Raw genomic sequence first — 17723 nt, forward strand, 5'->3', positions numbered from 1 at the left:
AAGATCCTAGTTCTTTTGATGGCCAGGACCCCTCACCTGCCCTACCCCTAGCTCACACCTCTGCTACTCACAGCATTAGGCTTGGGTGTCTGTTAGAATGCTGTTGACCTTCACTGAAATGGCACCCCATCAGGATTCCCTGGAGAGGCACCCCCTTCTCCCAATTGCTAGCCCTAAGGCCTGTCTTTTAGGTGAACAACACTAATCTGCAGGATGTGAGGCATGAGGAAGCTGTGGCCTCGCTGAAGAACACATCTGATATGGTCTATCTAAAGGTGGCCAAACCAGGCACCCTCCACCTGAACGACATGTACGCACCCCCTGACTACGCCAGCAGTACGTACCCATTTGCCCTGTGCCTGGCCTGAAGCCCCTGTCCCTTGGTTTCTGGAGGGGAAGGGTTTCATACCCCTTGTTCAAAGAGAGTGAGCAAGAGCGAGTGAGCATAGGACTAGTGCACAGAAACACCGAGTCCAAATCCCAGCGTTGTCCCTTAGAGCCCAGTGCCCCTGAACACATTCCTTTCACCTGTCTTTAGTTTCCTTTTTAGCAAAAAGGAGCTAATGATATGTGTGCTGCCTTCCTCATAGGACTGCTGCAGGATCAAATGAGATCATGGATGCAAAAGCCCTTGGAAAACTGTATTAGGCTATAGAGATGTGAGGGATTATTATTAGTCACACCTCTAGTCATGCCGTTCTTTGTAGACTGCCTTGGCTTCAGTTCTTTCTAAGACTTACAGAAGTGAGTGCAGGATTCAGAAGGGACTATGGAGGAGAAATCCTAGGGGGTGGAGTAGGGAAGAGAGGCCTGAGGAATCCACATGCCTTGGTCTCTGCAACTGAAGTGGAGTGTGGGGGACAGTCCTTGGAGGGGGATGGGATAGGGTACCTTCACAGAGTAGTCTCTAAACCTTTCTCTCCCTTTCTTGATTCCAGCTTTTACTGCCTTGGCTGACAACCACATAAGCCATAATTCCAGCCTGGGTTATCTTGGGGCTGTGGAGAGCAAAGTCAGTTATCCTGCTCCTCCTCAGGTCCCCCCAGCCCGTTACTCTCCTATCCCTAGGCACATGCTGGCTGAGGAGGACTTCACCAGGTAAGATGACCTCCCCCCTCTCCCTTTCATCCTATATAGGGATGGGGGGGGGGAGGAAGCCAATTCTGGCTGGCCATAGACCTCCTCCTAATGGTGTGCACAGCAAAGAAGGATAAGGCCCTCATCACTCTTGTCTTGGGGGTCTGAGGCCCTCTTTCAACCCTTGGGGCCTCTGGAGAGGCTTAGGTGGCTATAGGGACAAGTTCTACCATCAGGGGGAGCGCCAAGTGCGTGGCCCCTGTGGGAAAAGACAGAAACTGCGGGGTGGAGCATTTAAAGGACTGAGGCTGTGGAGGTTGTGGAGTGACCTGTCCTGAGACAGTTGTAACCGCCTTTGTGGCAAATTATAGGAGAAAGCAGTTCTGTCCTTGGGGTTGGCAGGACGCTGGGAGGCTGGCCGAGCCTCGAAGGAATAGAAGGAATAGCCCCGCCCCGCTTTGGTGGAGGCAGCAGCTGTGGAACTGGTCTGGCCAGCTGGGTTCTGGGGGACAGGTTTGTGGGGTGGGGCCTGGTAGGCTGCTGGTCTAGCTACGGTGGAGCCGGAAGGGTAGGTGCACCAAGAAAAGCCAGAGGAGCCATGGAGAGGGCACGCAAGTTCTCAGGCTCCGGCTTGGCGCTCAGCTTGGGCTTGGGCTCAGCCTCGGCCTCCGCCTGGAGGAGGGCATCACAGAGGTGGGCCTGGCCACTCCGCTCCCTGCGGCCTGGAGGGGATGCCAGGTAAGAGAAGAGGGCCTTGAGCAAGAGCATCCTGGACTCTGGGAGGGAGCCTCACTTCGGGAACTAGGAGCAAGAAAGGAGGAAATTTGGATTTGGGGCTCTGTGGATGAAAGATGCTGAAAGTGAAGGCAGTGGGCAAGGGGCAGTGTGCTGGGAGTCACTTGGCATGAATATAAACAAGCCACTGTTGCTCTCACCTGATGATACACGACCAATTTCAGAGGGGTTTTTCAGAAATGGTTAGTTTTAATGAGGGTTTTCATGTGTTTGTTTCTTCTCCTTAGTTAGGCTCCTAAGCTCCTTTTTGGGGGCCTGGGATTTCTTTATCCTGGTCTCCCACATCACCTCGCAAGAGTCGATAGTGGGAGCTATAACTGAATCTGTTGTTGGAGAAGGGAGGGGGAGCACAGTTGGTGGGTCGAATACTGAGACTTATGAGGAGCTTGTATAAAGATAGTGAGCCCTTTTGTGGATGGAATCACTGAGCCCCAGAGTGATTCCACTGCCACTAACAGGTTCCCCTTCTTGTGGCCCAGGATCTATCACATGATTGGGAGGATAGGAGAACCTGGGGAGGAAGAGGACCTGTGGGTGGGTTCTGAGATATGGTCCCTAGAGCCCAGGTTAGGGCTTTGTTGTCCTGGGAGTAGAGGGGACTGCCCATTGGGAAGTTGACTCAGGAAGAAGGGAAGAGCAACTGAAACTTGGTGCCGGGCAGAAAATAGCAGCCAAGCAGGTCTTGGGAGAGAAAGGGAGGAACAGGAGATCTTACATATTGGGACCCATGCCCTTCTACAATAATATGGGCTGTTCCAGGCTGGCCCTCACAGGGACAACAATTTAGGCCTCTCTTGTTCTGACCCTTCCACTCCTTTCTCACCAGAGAGCCCCGCAAGATTATCCTGCACAAGGGTTCCACAGGCCTGGGGTTCAACATCGTAGGAGGAGAGGATGGAGAAGGCATTTTCGTTTCCTTCATCCTGGCAGGAGGCCCAGCTGACCTGAGTGGGGAGCTGCGCAGGGGAGACCGGATCTTATCGGTGAGGAGGCAAATGGCGAGGTGGGAGGATGGGAACTGTGCCAGTCCAAAGGGGAGGAGGGGAGACCATGCTTTGTCCTAGGAATGCTTCTTGAGATGGGGAAGGACTAAACACTGGAGAAAATTTATTCTCTTTATAGATGTTCTTAGTGAAGGATAGGGACTGAGACCAGATCAGAGGTCCTTGAGGAGGAAAAAAATACTTGGATCTTAACTCTGGTTGGTATTTAGCCCCCCTCAAAGATAACTATTACAGCCAAGATGTGGTATCTTTTAGGTTTGCTCTTAGTCAGGAAAGGATGGGATATTGAGAAAGGCATTAAAATAGGCTTAGGAATGGGATAGGATGGGATGGGTATCTCCCACTCCTAAGTGCTGCTACAGAGGACCCTGTTTATTGCCATAGGGATGGCTCAGAGCACCTCTCTTTGCACAGGTGAACGGAGTGAACCTGCGGAATGCAACTCATGAGCAGGCTGCAGCTGCTCTGAAACGGGCTGGTCAATCAGTTACCATTGTGGCCCAGTACAGACCTGAAGGTAGGAGAACAGCGGGAAGAGGTGATTTGGGAACTTCAGACTTATGCTAAGTGTGACCTTTTGCTATTTTAGGTGACAAATCCGGTAATCTCTTCCTGCCTGTCGTCCTTCTGGACTGGAGTGGCTTTGGGCAGCTAGGGGAGCATCCATCTAGAAGGCTGTACTCAGACCCTGCTGATCAGGGCTGCAGTGCAGCACAATGCCAGTAGTGGGCAGCAGCCGACGGGAGAAGGCACTGAGATTGGGGCCACTGGATAAAGGGGGAAGGGGTAGCGGAGGCGGAGGGCTTAGAGGCGAAGACTTGGAACTGGGTGCCCTGGCACGGGAGGGGGTAGCCGTTGGTTAGCAGGACCTCAGGGAGAAGAGATCCGACCTCTGAAGAGAACTAGGGCCAAACCTTTATGATACCTAGTCCCCTGCCCGTATCGGGGTGACCGTGAAGTACCCAGAGACACACTGAGGGAGTGACACTGTGCCTTAGGGGCCGGGGGCCGGGAATCTGGCGTGGATCCCCTCCCCCTATAGGCGGACCTCCTTTGTGTTCTCCTGCTCCTTCCAGGGCTGGGCGAGTGGGCGGGGCTGGGCGTGCAAACGAGGCGCTTGATTGGCTGGGGTCGCGGCCCAGGTGCCGAGGTGAGCTGTGCGGAGGCGCGCCGGGTGCAGGCGGCGCGGTGGCCATTGGCGGCCGGGCGCTGCCTCCAGCCGCACGCCCCGCCCCTGACCCGGGCGGAGGGCGCCCCTCCTTCCCCCCTTCGCGCCTCTGGCATCTCCTCCACCCTTCCCTCCCCTCCCTCCCTCTCTTCCTCCCCTTTTCCCTTCTCCCGCGCGCCCCGCTTTGTGTCCGTGATCACCCGCGCGGGACGGAGGGGCTAGCCGGAGCTGGCGCTTTCCCAACACTAGACCTGGACTCTGAGCCGGCGCTAGGTGAGGTGGGGCCGAGAGGGGTCAGGCCCCCTGGTCGTTCTCCCCCCCACCCCCCCACCCCCCCCACCCCCCCCCACCCCCCCACCCCCCCACCCCCCCACCCCCCCACCCCCCCCACCCCCCCACCCCCCCACCCCCCCACCCCCCCACCCCCCCACCCCCCCACCCCCCCACCCCCCCACCCCCACCACCACCACCCCCCCCACCACCCCACACCCCCCACACCCCCCCACACCCCCCCCCCTGTCTCTTTTGGTTCTGTTCTCAGACTTTTTTCCTAATACCGCGTCCCCAACTCTGCCAGCCCACGCGGCACTTTGCTCTGGAGGTCTCGGGAGTGTCGCGTCGGGCTAGGTGCCCGCCTGCCTTCCCTGCCTCCCCTGGGCCATCTGGCCATCACCTCTCCCCACATAGGAACCTTGCCCCCTTCTCTGCCCAGGGCCTCAGCCCACCCGCAGTCTCCTTCCTGTTGGCTTCTGTGCCCTAGCAACTCTAATTCTTAACCTCTGAGGAATTTACTAAATCTCCCCCTCCCCCTTATGCCTTGACCCACCGAACTTGGCTACCTCTGGGAACACCCCCCCCCCCTAGAATTGGCTTGGTATTTGCAGACCCCCCCCCCACTCTTGTTTGCCAGGGCTTTCAAATTGTCCTCTACTTCTTTCACCTTCCCCTCCTCTTTGGAAGTCCGGCCTTTGTCCCTTAGGGCTGCAGCACTGGGCTCCTGGGACACCTAGGCCTCGTGGGTGGGTTACTCAGGTAGAGGAAGGGACCCCTTCCCTGCAGGTGCTCTGAGTTGGTGGCTAGAAGGGGATAGGTGGGGAGCCTATCCCCAAGGTGGGGAGCCCTACCTTGAGGGCCTACCTTGTTCCTCCCCCACTGTTCAGAGCCTCAGGCCAAGAGCCTGAAGGGAAGTAAGAGAGGAGCCTGCCACCTTCTGCACTGGACTTTTTTGATGGGGACAGAAGTGTAGGGAGGTAACCTGAGAGTTTGTTGGGCTGAGTGGGAAAGTAGGATGCAAATGGACAGGGAGTTTATTTCACTCCATGTTTGGCCTTCAGCTTAAACACAAGAAACACACCTTAGGCTTATTGTTTTTATGATTTCTCTGTGTGCTGTTTGCTTCCAGTAGAGCAAACCATCTGACTTTTATTAGCAACAATATTTATCCATTTCATACCTACAACTTAGAAAAGGTGGGTTCTGCAAAGAAAATGGTTTCTCCTGTGCTTGTGTGTGTGCATGAGTGTGTGTGTGCATGAGTGTGTGTGTGTGTGTGTGTGTGTGTAGGAGAAATTGATGTGTTCCTTTCGGTTTTGATCTCTGATGGTGTGCACATGGAAACAATATTGTGAATTTGCCTACTGGTAGTCTTGGAAACTTATGACTACATATTTCTATGAGGTTTGTTGGGGGAATGTAACTGGTTTGCATAAAAAGCTGCAACTTGCCCAGGGTAAAGGGATTCCTGCAGTGTTCACTGCTCTCTGAGCATATTTCTGAGGGTTTACAGTGTATGTTGAGGTGCTGTTTTATGTTAGATCTTTCTACCACTTCCTAAACAAAGCCTTTCTTCTAAGGTTTAGTTGAACCACTGTTGTTAAGGTGCTGCCTGCCCCCCAATCTACTTCCCTTGGTTTAGTAACAGGGTCCCACTATGCAAAAGCTTTTTTTTTTTCATTCAAAATTGGACCCTTGGAGGCAAGGCCAGAGAAACGATCAAGTATTCTTTATTGGGCTCTGAATTGTTTCCGATGAAGTGCTAGGTTTTTAAAAATAAGGACTCCATGTTGATGGTTTTATAAATATCTTAAATCCCATTCTTTGGAAGATTGCATCATGTGGCTAGTCACCAACTGAATAATCCAAATGTATGTCTTTTTGGCTAAAATGACAGAGACTTTGCATGCCATTGGCCAAGTAAGTGTTCATTATCTGAATTTTTTCACAGAGAATGTGAGAGCTGGAAAGATCAAGTAATTCAACCCTTCATTGGACAGACTAGAACAGCAACAGGAGAGCAAAGATGTGACTTGCTGAGGGCCATGGAGGGCAAGCTGCTAAGGGTCAGCGATCAGTTTAATCCTGAGGTCCGTGAATTAGGACAGACTGTGCTTGGGAATACCTGAGAGACCTAAGACCCAGTTAGAGCAGTGGAACAACAGGAAAAGAACTGGGATAGCAACAGAAGAGAGACTAGGGAAAGAAAGATGAATATGGAGGGGAAATTAAGATTAGAGTGATTTCTAATGGTGGCCACTGAGGCACCATTGCCAAACTAGTACAGCCTTTAGCTAGCTAGCCTCCAACATGAGCTGAAAAAAACTAGAACAATCAGAGTAAGAGCAATTTCTCTTCTTTTTTTTTAAACAGATTGAGCTGTAATTCATACAGCACATAGTTCATCCATCTAGCTGTACAATTCGGTGGCTTTTCATATACTCGGAGTTGTGCATCTATTGTCACAGTCAATTTTAGAACATTTTCATTATCCCTCTCATTATTAAAAGAGGAGGGAGTAAGTATTAGAGGGCGACAGATTTAGGACAATTGCTTCCTAATGTATCTTCTGTGGGCACTTAGGGGCTGGATGGCAGTTTGGCGGGAATGCTCTAACCTTGAGATTCTTTATCTGTTTTCCTTTATGTGGTTTAAATCTGTAATGAAGTGTAGGGACTGTGTCTATTTGAACTTTGTATTGTGCTTAGCATGGTGCTTTACAAGTATTTTCATGCAGAAGCTCTGGAAAGATTGAAAATAGAAATGCCAAATGGTCAGGTACCACGGTGAGAGATGCTGTTTAATAGTTTTATTCCTGATTGTTCCAAACTGTTGTGGACACAGTAATTCTACCTATTAGCTAAAAATAGCATAATGTTCTTGGGCATGTATAATCCTGCTTAAAATTAAAATTGAAAATTTAAACAACTGGCTTTTGGCAAAGGCTCACTTCCAGTCTATTATAAAATGAAAACTTTTTCTGTGATGTGTACAATTGCTCTACCCAGGGCAAGGTGGGTTTCATGTGATAACGTTTTGCTGTAGAAACCCATCTTCAGGGCCTCCCCGGTGGCGCAGCGGTTGAACGCTGGGTTACGAAGCTGCCTGCAACCTATGTGGTGCTGGTTCGATCCCCAGCTGCTCCCTGGCCACAGGAGGAGGGTCCGGCATGGCGCGCAGACCTCTCCTGCCGTGCCCGCTGCTCCCCTCAGCAGTGTACTTCAGTCCTTCTGCCTGCTCTGCTCCCCGCTCTGGCTCTGGTGAATTCTCTCACCCTCCCGCGCCTCTGGCTATACCCAGTGCTTGTGTGTATAAACAAACAAACAAACAAACAAATAAATGAATCTTTTAAAAAAAATAGAAACCCATCTTCAACTACCCCCCTCCCAACCCCTCCAGTAACTTTGTGTCAACCTGTTAATAAACTGAGCTAGTATTTTTCTGGGAAGCCCTTTTGTTTTTTAGAACAATCCAAATCAGGAGGTGAACCAGAAATTGGTCACTAAGGTAACTAAACTGCAAACTCATCCTTTGTGACAAATCTTTTCAAATGGAATGTAAATCCAGACTGGTGGTAACAGGGAGTGAAAGAGTTTTCCATACTTACTTTAAGGTGCTGAATAAGCATACCTTCACCATGGAAAAACACTTTCAGGTAATACCTGGCAGGGTTAAGGATCAATGTTGATAATATCTTGAAAGCATAAAAGGCACATGTCCCCTATAATATATTTTTTTAAGATTTTATTTATTTATTTATGCATGCAAGCACTGGGTACAGTCAGAAGCGCGGGAGGGTGAGAGAATTCACCAGAGCCAGAGCGGGGAGCAGAGCAGGCAGAAGGACAGAAGTACACTGCTGAGGGGAGCAGCGGGCATCAGGAGAGGTCTGCGCCACCATGTGGGACCCTCCTCTGGTGGCCGGGGGGCAGCTGGGGATGGAACCGGCGCTGCAGAGGCAGCGGGCAGCTTCACAACCCAGCGCTCAACCGCTGGGTTGAGCCCCCTATAATATTTAAGGGGAGGCCCCCCTATAATATTTAAGTAACCATGTCATCTCCCCATGTTGGAGAATGGAAGATGTAAACATAACTGCTACCCTATCAGCATGATCTCTCTTGAGAATGCAGAGGTGAAAGCTCATCAGGGTAGAGAATCATCGTCATCCTAGAAGAAGCAAAGCCATCCTAAAAGAAGGCTAACATAGGGAAGGAAGAAAATGAATTTCTCTTGTAGCATTTCCACACTGAACTATTTGAAGGCAGGTGGCATTGTATTCATCTTTGTGTCCCTAGCACCTAATTCAGAGCCTGTGACATGGTTTGTTGAGTTGATTTCTTGAGTATCTCTGTGTTCTCCATGGCTTTGTAAGCATTAATCTTCAGGACATCCCTTGGTATTATCCCTGTTTTACAGATGAGGAAAGTGAAGGTCAGAGAGTTTGAATAATTTGCTCAAGGTCACCACAGCCAGAAGGGACAGAATCAAATTTTGAAGTCAGATTTTCTGAGAGCTTGGCGTCCAGAATTCTTGCAGCTAGGCTGAAACTACTCACCATGACACAAAAGCTATGGGCCCCCTCCCTACCCAGATCTACCTGGACTCAGCGCAAGATACTGCTCTGAAACTTTTTTTAAAAAAGATTTATTTATTTATGCATACAAGAGCTGGGCTACAGGCCAGAGATGCAAGGGGTGAGAGGATCCACCAGAGACAGAGTGGGGAACAGAACAGGCAAACTGACTGAAATACACTGCTGAGGGGAGCTGCAGGCTAGACAGGAGAGGTCTGCCATGCCATTTGGGTTTCTCCCTGGCTGGCCGGGGGATTGAACTTGTGCTGCAGAGGCTGTGGATGGCTTCATAGTGCCATGCTTAACCCTTGCACCACCAGGGAGGCCCCTGCTCTGAAACTCTTAAGATGCCAGAAGCTATTAACAAATGGAGTAGCACTAACTCCCAAATAGACTTTATTTTATTTTATTTTATTTTTTAATAGAGGCATGCTTTTATTTATTTATTTGTTTGTTTGTTTTTGTTTATACATGCACTGGGTACAGTCAGAAGCACGGGAGGGTGGGAGAATTCACCAGAGCCAGAGCGGGGAGCAGAGCAGGCAGAAGGACCAAAGTACACTGCTGAGGGGAGCAGCGGGCGGCAGGAGAGGTCTGCGCGCCATGTGGTATCCTCCTCCGGTGGCCGGGGAGCAGCCGGGGATCGAACCAGCGCTGCAGAGGCGGCGGGCAGCTTTGCAACCCAGCGCTCAACCGCTGCGCCACCGGAGAGGCCCCCAAATAGACTTTAATCTTGGCGACCACAAATGCCAGCACCAAAGGAAGGAGTACCCTGAGGGTAGAGGTGCTGCTGGAAGCCTGAGGGAGACCCCTTCTCCTGCCAAAAGAAAGTGGACTTGGGGGACCTCCCTGGTGGTGCAAGGGGTTAAGCACCGCCCTAGGTAGCAATCCACAGCCTGTGCAGCACGAGTTAGATCCCTGGCCTGCCAGGGAGCAACCCACATGGTGCGGCAGACCTCTCTTGTCTTGCCCGTTGCTCCCCTCAGGAGTATATTTCATTTCAGTTAGTCTGCCTGTTCTGTTCCCCGCTCTCTCTCTGGTGAATCCTCTCACCCCCTGCATCTCTGGCCTGTACCCCAGCTCTTCTATGCATAAATAAATAAATCTTTAAAAAAAAAAAGTGGACTTGGGAAGACTGACTATGAATGCTATTGTAAGGGGAACCCTGGGAGGAGCCAAAAGATGGGAGTTGGTTTGCTTTGACTTAATAGTACATGTATGCATGTTTAAGAATATTAATGCACTGTAGAGTAGGCATTCCTCATTTCTTCAAGTGAAATAGAGTTGTATTTGTCTATCAATTTTTAATGACTTGACCCTACAATTTACTCATTTAAGGGTGCAATTCAGTGGTGTTTAAATGTTCACCGAGTTTTGCAGTCATCGCCACAGTTAATTTTAGAACATTTTCACCTCTGGGAAAGGGAACTCTGTACCCTTTAGCTGTCCCCCCCCCAACCTCTCCATCATTTGCCTCTTCTGGACATTTCATATAAGTGGATTCATACGGTCTTTTGTGACTGTCTTCTTTGAGGTTCATGCTTTCAAGGTTCACATGCTATGCTGTAGCATGTGTCAGTACTTCATTTCTTTTAATGGCTGAATCATGTGCTGTCTACTATATGTATGCACCATATTTCGTTTATCCATTCATCAGTTGTAGGACATTTGGGTTGTTTCAACTTCTTGACTATTTTTAATACTGTTCTGTGAACATCCGTATGCAGGTTTTTGCATGGACATGTGTTTTCATTTCCTTTGGCTATGTATACCTACTGGATCATGTGTTTAACCTTTGGATGAATAGCAGGTTGTTTTTCATAGGGACTGTACCACTTCACATCCCCACCAGCAGTGTGAGAGTTCCAGTTCTTACACATCCTCTCCAACCCTTGTTAATGTCAGCATTTTGATCCTAGCCATCTTTGGTGATGTGAAGTGATATCTCATTGTGGTTTTTATTTGGGTTACCCTAAAGTCTAATGATGTCGAGCATGTTTTCATGTGCTTATTACCTGCCATTTCGTTTTTCTTTGCTTGGTTCCTGATTTGATTCTCACTCTGTTTCCCAAATTTTTTTAAAAGATGTATTTAGGGCCTCCCCTGGTGGCGTAGCAGTTGAGCCCTGGGCTGCGAAGCTGCCTGCAGTCTCTGCAGCACCGGTTCGATCCCCGGCTGCCGGTGAGGGTCCCACATGGCATGCAGACCTCTCCTGCTGCCCGCTGCTCCCCTCAGCAGTGTGTTTCGTCAGTCTGCCTGTTCTCTTCCCTGCTCTGGCTCTGGTGAATTCTCTCATCCTCCTGCGCTTCTGACTGTACCCAGTGCTTGTATAAATAAATAAAACTTAAAAAAAAGAGATTTATTTACTTATGCATACAAGAACTGGGGTACAGGCCAGAGGTATTGGGGGGTGAGAGGACTCACCAGAGACAGAGTGGGGAGCAGAATAGGCAGATCTACTTAAATACACTGCTCAGGGGAGCAACAGTTGAGTCAGGAGACATCTGCTGTAGGTTGGTTCCTGGCCGGCTGGGGGATCGAACTCATGCTGCAGTGGCTGCGGACAGCTTCATAGGTTGCATCTTAACCTCTTATGCCACCGGGGGGCCCTCTGTTTCCAAATAGACTAGAGACCAGAGCAGCATACTGTGTTTAACTGAGGTGATTAGAGGGAACCAGAAAGATAACCTTTCACTCTTATCACTGTGTGCTGGGGGGGCTTAAGGTTTGGGTGTAGATAATTTTAGTTAGGAATGGTGACCTGATAAAAATGATAGGTGCACGTAAAAAAAAAAAAAAAAAACAACACAATTTATCCACATGCCATACAATTCACCCATTTAATGTGTATAGTTCATTGGTTTTTAAAGTGGTAGAACTGTCACCACAATTTCAGAATATGTTCCTCTTTCCAAAGAGAGAAGCTCTGTCCCATTAATTAGCAGTCAGTCAATTCCAGTTGCCTCCCCTTTCTCTCTCCCAGCCCTAGATAACCACATATGTACTTTCTGTTTTTATAAAGTTGACCTCTCTGGCTGGCTCATATAAATAGAATCATACAATAACCTAGTCTTTTTTGGCTTCTTTCATTTAGCATAATATTTTCAGGGTTCGTCCATGTGGTAACATGAATGGGCACTCCCTTCCTTTTCATGGCTGAATAATATTTTAGATAATGACTGTGCTACATTTTGTTTATCCACTTATCAGTTGATAGGCATTTGGATTGTTTCTGACTTTTGACTGCTGTGAAAATTCATGACTTATCCACTACCAGAGTACCCATAATTGTGGACAAGTTTTTGTGTGCTCATATGTTTTCAATTCTTGTGGGTATATATACCTAGGGGTGGAATTGCCAGGTCATAAGGTAATTTAACTTTTAACATTTTTGAGGAACTGCCAGACATTTTCCCAAAGTGACTGCACCCTTTCAGGTCCATCCTGTTTTGTAAATTTAGAAGAGCGAAAAATGTTACCTTTCTTTCCAGTTTTGCCTCCTGAGGTTAAACTTCATATACGGATATGTGTTTTGTGCAACTCTTTTCTCTCTCCCATGTAAGGCCAAGAACATGGTGGCTAGAGTTGACATAGCATTCTGAACCCAGCTGGACAAGTGCTTTCTTGCCCTGGGTAGATAGTTTGAAGCAGAATCGTAGGAGCTTCTGCTGATGGGGAAGACTGATCAGAATAATATATAGTAATGAGAATGAATTATTTTTTATTTAGTTAGAGCTTTTTTTTCTTAAAGATATATTTATTTATGCGTACAAGAGCCAGCCTCTGGTACAGGCCAGAGGTGGGTGTGGTGAGAGGATTCACCAGAGAGAGTGGGGAACAGAACAGGCAGACTGACTGCAATACACTGCTGAGGGGAGCAGCAGGAGAGACAGGAGAGATCTGCTGTGCCATGTGGGTTGCTCCCTGGCCGGCCAGGGATTGCACTTGTGCTGCAGTGGCTGTGGATTGCTTCATAGTGTGGTGCTTAACCTCTTGTGCCACCAGGGAGGTCCCTCATAAGAGCTTTTTTGGATTTCTTTTTTAATGTGTTACTTGTTGAAATCTTGGCCCTGATGTTTACACTGTTGATTTATTTAGACTTACATTCTATTATAAGATAATTGTTTTATTGTCTTAGAGAAATAGGAAAAGTAGAATAATTTGAACTTATTTCCACTGAAATTAGAAAATACTGTTTTTGCTCCCTTTATGTTAAATGCACGCACACACATTCACTCAGAGAAGAGGGGCAGAGAGAGGCTAAATCCTATAGGAGTCATGTTTGGAAGGAGGATTTGAGTTCTGGGTTCATCTTTAAGTAGCTGAATAATCTTGTCTACCTCTTTGGACCTCAGTTTTCTGATGTAAAATGAGGAGGTTGTGCAAAATGATTTCTACTGTTTGTTCTAACTCAAATTCTGTGTTAGATAAGTGAAAGTGAATTGTGAATTTAATTTTCTAGTTCCTATTTGTACCTAGACTGTTACTGAATCACACAGTATTGAGTTTATGACAGTTTTGCTTTAATAAGAATCTTGTCTTCCCTCTTCTTTCCTGTGATAGAGCTGTCATCTTTTGAAATGAACCTTTGTTTACTTTTCACTGAATTAAATATTTTAAAAAAAACAAAGATAGTGATCTTGGGATATTTTTTCCACCTAATGAACTTAACTAATAAATTTTTCCCCAAAGATTTATTGATTTACTTATGCATGCAAGAACTGGGGTACAGGCCAGAGGTATGGGGGCAGGGTGAGAGGATTTACTAGAGACAGAGTGGGGAACAGAACAGGCAGATTGCCAGAAGTACACTGCTGAGGGGAGCAGTGGGCGAGTCAGGAGATGTCTGCTGCGCCATGTGGGTTGCTCCCCTGGCCGGGGATCAAATTCGTGCTGCACAGGTTGCGCATAGCTTCACAGGTTGCATCTTAAACCCTTGCGCCACCAGGGAGGCCCCCAACTAATAAAAAATTTGAGTAGACCAAAAAGAAAGTTAGCACATTTTATCTATATATGTTCATTATGGATCTGGATGTCTATCCTTCAGATTTTCAAAATGAGAAAGAGAAGTCTACAAATCTTGGGTCAAATTCCAGACTATATTACTAAGAGTTGTTTTGTGAAGATTCATTAAATTAATGGTAAGGATGAGAAACCAGTATTGGTTCACCAAGATCAAACAAGTCATGTCAGACTGACCAAATATCCTTGATGGACAGGATTATTGAGCTGGTACATTAGGGAAATCTAGGAGGTGTGGTATATCTAGATTACAGCAAGGCATTGGAAAGGTCTCTTTGATCTCCTGGATAAGAGATGGTCAGGGGTTAATAGTGTTCATATATTTAAGTGTATAAGTCTACACATGCTTGAATGCTCAATCCCATAGGAAAAGGAATGAGCCAGGAGCAGTGTGGAGGGAAATTTGTAGGGCACACATTTTGACTTTGTCTTTGGGCCTCTTCTATTCAGTCTGCCTCCCCACCATTTTGTTGTCAGTCTAAGGATTTGTGTTTTTTTTTTTTCTTTGTTTGTTTCTTTGTTTGCTTTGTTTCTTGATATTCTGTGAGTAAAATTATACAGTATTTGTCTTTCCCTTTCTGACATATTTCACTGAGCATAATCTTTAGTCTATTTTGAGATGAATTTTCTGCATGGTGTAAGAGAGAGTTCTAGTTTTACACTTTTACATGTATCTGTCCAGTTTTCCCAGCACCATTTGTTGAATGAAAAGACTTTCCTTATATGCGTGGGTTTATTTTGGGTTTTCAGTTCTGTCCCATTGATTTGTATCTGTTTTTATTCTAGTACCATAATGTTTTGATTACTATAGCTTCGAAGTATAGCTTGAAGTTGGGGAGCACAATTCCTCTTTTTTCTTTTTTTCCTCAGCATTATTTGGCCATTTGGAATCCTTTGTGACTCCATACAAATTTTAGTATTGTTTGTTCTATTTCCTTAAAAAACGTTGTTGGAATTTTGATAGAGATGTATTCAATCTGTATGTTGCTGTATATCTAGGTAAAATAGCCTTTTAAACAATGTTAATTCTTCCAACCCACACACATGGACTGTCTTCCTTTTTCTTTGTGTCTTCTATTTTAAGAATATCTTTAAGTTTTCAGTGTATAGACCTTGTACCACCTTTGTTTATTCCTAGGAATTTTATCCTTTCTGATGCAATTATAAATGGGATTATTTTCTTAAATTCTCTTTCTTCTAGTTCACTGTTGCATGGGGAAATGCAGATTTTTGTATATTGATTATGTGGACTGCCACTTTACTATACTTGTTTATTGTTTTTAATCACTTAACCTCAGTAAATTTGATAGGCAAAAATATTATTTAATTTGTATGTCTTTTGTTAATAGAGTTGAACATTTGTGTGTGTTCATTGTTTTTTATTGAAGTAGCAATGGTTTTTACAGCATTATATAGTTTTCAGTGTACATAATCCTAAATATATGTACACTATATATTTTCCATTCATCACCATATAATTGACTCCTTTCACCCAATCTACCTACCCTCTTTCCCCCGCCCCTTCTGGTAACCACTGTTTTGTTCTTAGAGTCTGAGAGTTTATTTTTGTTTTGTTTGGTCATTTTTATCTGTGTGTGGTTTGCCTGTTCATACTCTTTCCCCATATTCCTGTAGAGGTATGTTCATCAGTTCTTATGTGTAGATGCCTTAATGCAGTTTGAGTATTAATACTTTGTTACATATATTGCAAAAATTTTCCCAGTTGATAGTTTGCTTTTTAAATTTTATTTGATATACAAATGTTTTATATTTTTATGTAGTCAAACCTATTTGTGTTTTCTTTTGTGTATTTTCTCTTTGCCCATAGTTTTGGAAGCCCTTTCCTAATCTGAGAGCAAATAAATATCTGCCTTTGTTTTGTAGTTACTCAATATTTTTGTTTTCTCCATTTAAAATGTTACCTTGCCTGGAGTTTATGATGCAAAATAGGATGGCAATTTATTTTTACCCCAGATGTTTAGTCAGTTACTTTATATCATTTCTTTAAAATCCAAATTTGGATTGCTGCCTTTATTACTCTCTCTCTCTCTCTCTCTCTCTCTATATATATATATATATATATATATATATATATATATATATTTGGATTTTTAGTTTTTTATTCTGTTCTGTAATGCTTTACTCTGGGATTATCAGTGAAAACTAACCACCAAATAACCAATAATCAAGTTTTGACAAATATTAACAAGAGGAATCTTTAAGTCCCATTTTCTGGCTTCTGTCCACAGAAACTTGACCCAAAATGGATTTCCAAATCTCTTGATACCCCAATAAATATTATTAGAGAATTTGTGATTTTATCATAGTGACCACTGTGAAGACCATTGAAATCTAGACACTCACCTGACCTGGTAAAACATTAAAACTTGGTTACATTAAATCAAGTTAGCAAGCTTAGTCATAAGTGTTTCATTTCAGTGAGTTGTTGCAGCATCTCTATTAAGTGGAAAAGATTGTTGTGACAAGACTACCCCCTACCTTGAAAGCAGGGCATGGTGTAATTCTTTCTTAATTCTCATGTTTTCTAGATGAGGTGGTTTGTCTTAGGATGGTTCTTATGTACTTTTTGGCATATGGGTTAAAGGAGCCAAGTCCCTGCTAATCTTGCCCTAGAATATGCCAGATGAAATTCTTTTGAAATAGAGAAAATTGAGGCCTTTACCCTGAACTGCTGGGTGATCAGGAATAGGTGAGAAAGATTAATGGCGAGGTCCTGTGAGTAACTGTGCCCTAGCCTGATGTGAAATCAAAGCACTTTTCATTGTACCTTTTTTAGACCAGGTAACCTGAATGTAGTAACACCTCAATGTAGTGTAGTCTACTAGGTCTTCCTGTATCCTCACTAAGCTCTTTGGGGCATGGAAACATCCAGTCTACCAGGATGTTTTATGGCATGCTGATCTGGCACGTCTTGTTTTCTGTTTAATTCTCAGTATTAGGATTTTTTCAGAACCCTGGCTAAATGTGTGTGGCTGATGGAGCACATAGTGGCAGTGCAGGGACCAGAATGATGACACTTAGCTTTCTATTTTGAGTTAGTCATAGTTCTGAGCCCATTGTTCTAATATTAGAGCTAAAATTATTTTTCTTCTAGCAATATTTGCCCATATTGAAGCTTTTTTGCTACTTTGCTGTCCTCTCGTGTGGCCTTAAGAAAACATCTTTTTGCAATTTATACCCATTGATTTGGTGTTTTTTGACCCAAATAGTTTAGGATTATTAGTAGATGTGAAGAGTTTTCTCTTTGAATCATATTAAAAATTAAAAAAAAATAGGATTTATTTATTTTTGCATACAAGAGCTGGGGTACAGGCTAGCGATGCAGGGGGTGAGAGGATTCACCAGAGACAGAGTGGGGAGCAGAACAGGCAGACTGACTGAAATACACAGCTGAGGGGAGCAGCAGACAAGACAGGAGAGGTCTGTTGCACCATGTGGGTAGTTCCCTGGCCGGGGATTGAACTCATGCAGAAGTGGCTGCGGATAGCTTCATAGTGCTGAGACTTAACCTTAACCCCTTGTGCCCCTCATATTAAAATTAGACTAATTCTAGATTTGATTCCATATGGACCTTATTTAATCTGGTCATAAAATCATAATTATGTCAAAGTTTAAAGAGGTCTGAGAAATTGTATAGTTTCACAAATGTTGGATTCTTGAAACAAGAATTTGTGATTTTATCATAGTGACCACTGTGAAGACCATTGAAATCTAGACACTCACCTGACCTGGTAAAACATTAGGCCCCATAATTAGAAAGTAACCCAGTAGGCTTCATATTATTTTTATA

The 17723-nt window shown here is 45.5% G+C and overlaps 1 protein-coding gene across 7 annotated transcripts in view; it reads left to right on the plus strand.

Annotated features, from left to right (window-relative positions):
* DLG3 (discs large MAGUK scaffold protein 3) overlaps window positions 1-17723 on the plus strand; it is a gene marked incomplete at both ends in the record, with an annotated part of 64026 nt that overhangs the window by 5522 nt on the left and 40781 nt on the right. For 6 of the 7 annotated variants that reach the window (XM_084258828.1, XM_084258832.1, XM_084258834.1 and 3 more), the window contains 4 exons: window positions 192-336; window positions 939-1098; window positions 2699-2855; window positions 3291-3393. In XM_084258828.1, the coding sequence (XP_084114954.1) occupies window positions 192-336; window positions 939-1098; window positions 2699-2855; window positions 3291-3393 (565 nt within the window). Of the gene's footprint in view, window positions 1-191; window positions 337-938; window positions 1099-1675; window positions 1816-2698; window positions 2856-3290; window positions 3394-17723 lie in introns of those variants that run through there. The other variant, XM_084258836.1, reaches the window with a different exon arrangement.

This window comes from Talpa europaea (assembly GCF_964194135.1).
Source record: "Talpa europaea genome assembly, chromosome: X".
In the NCBI taxonomy this organism is placed as follows: domain Eukaryota; kingdom Metazoa; phylum Chordata; class Mammalia; order Eulipotyphla; family Talpidae; genus Talpa; species Talpa europaea.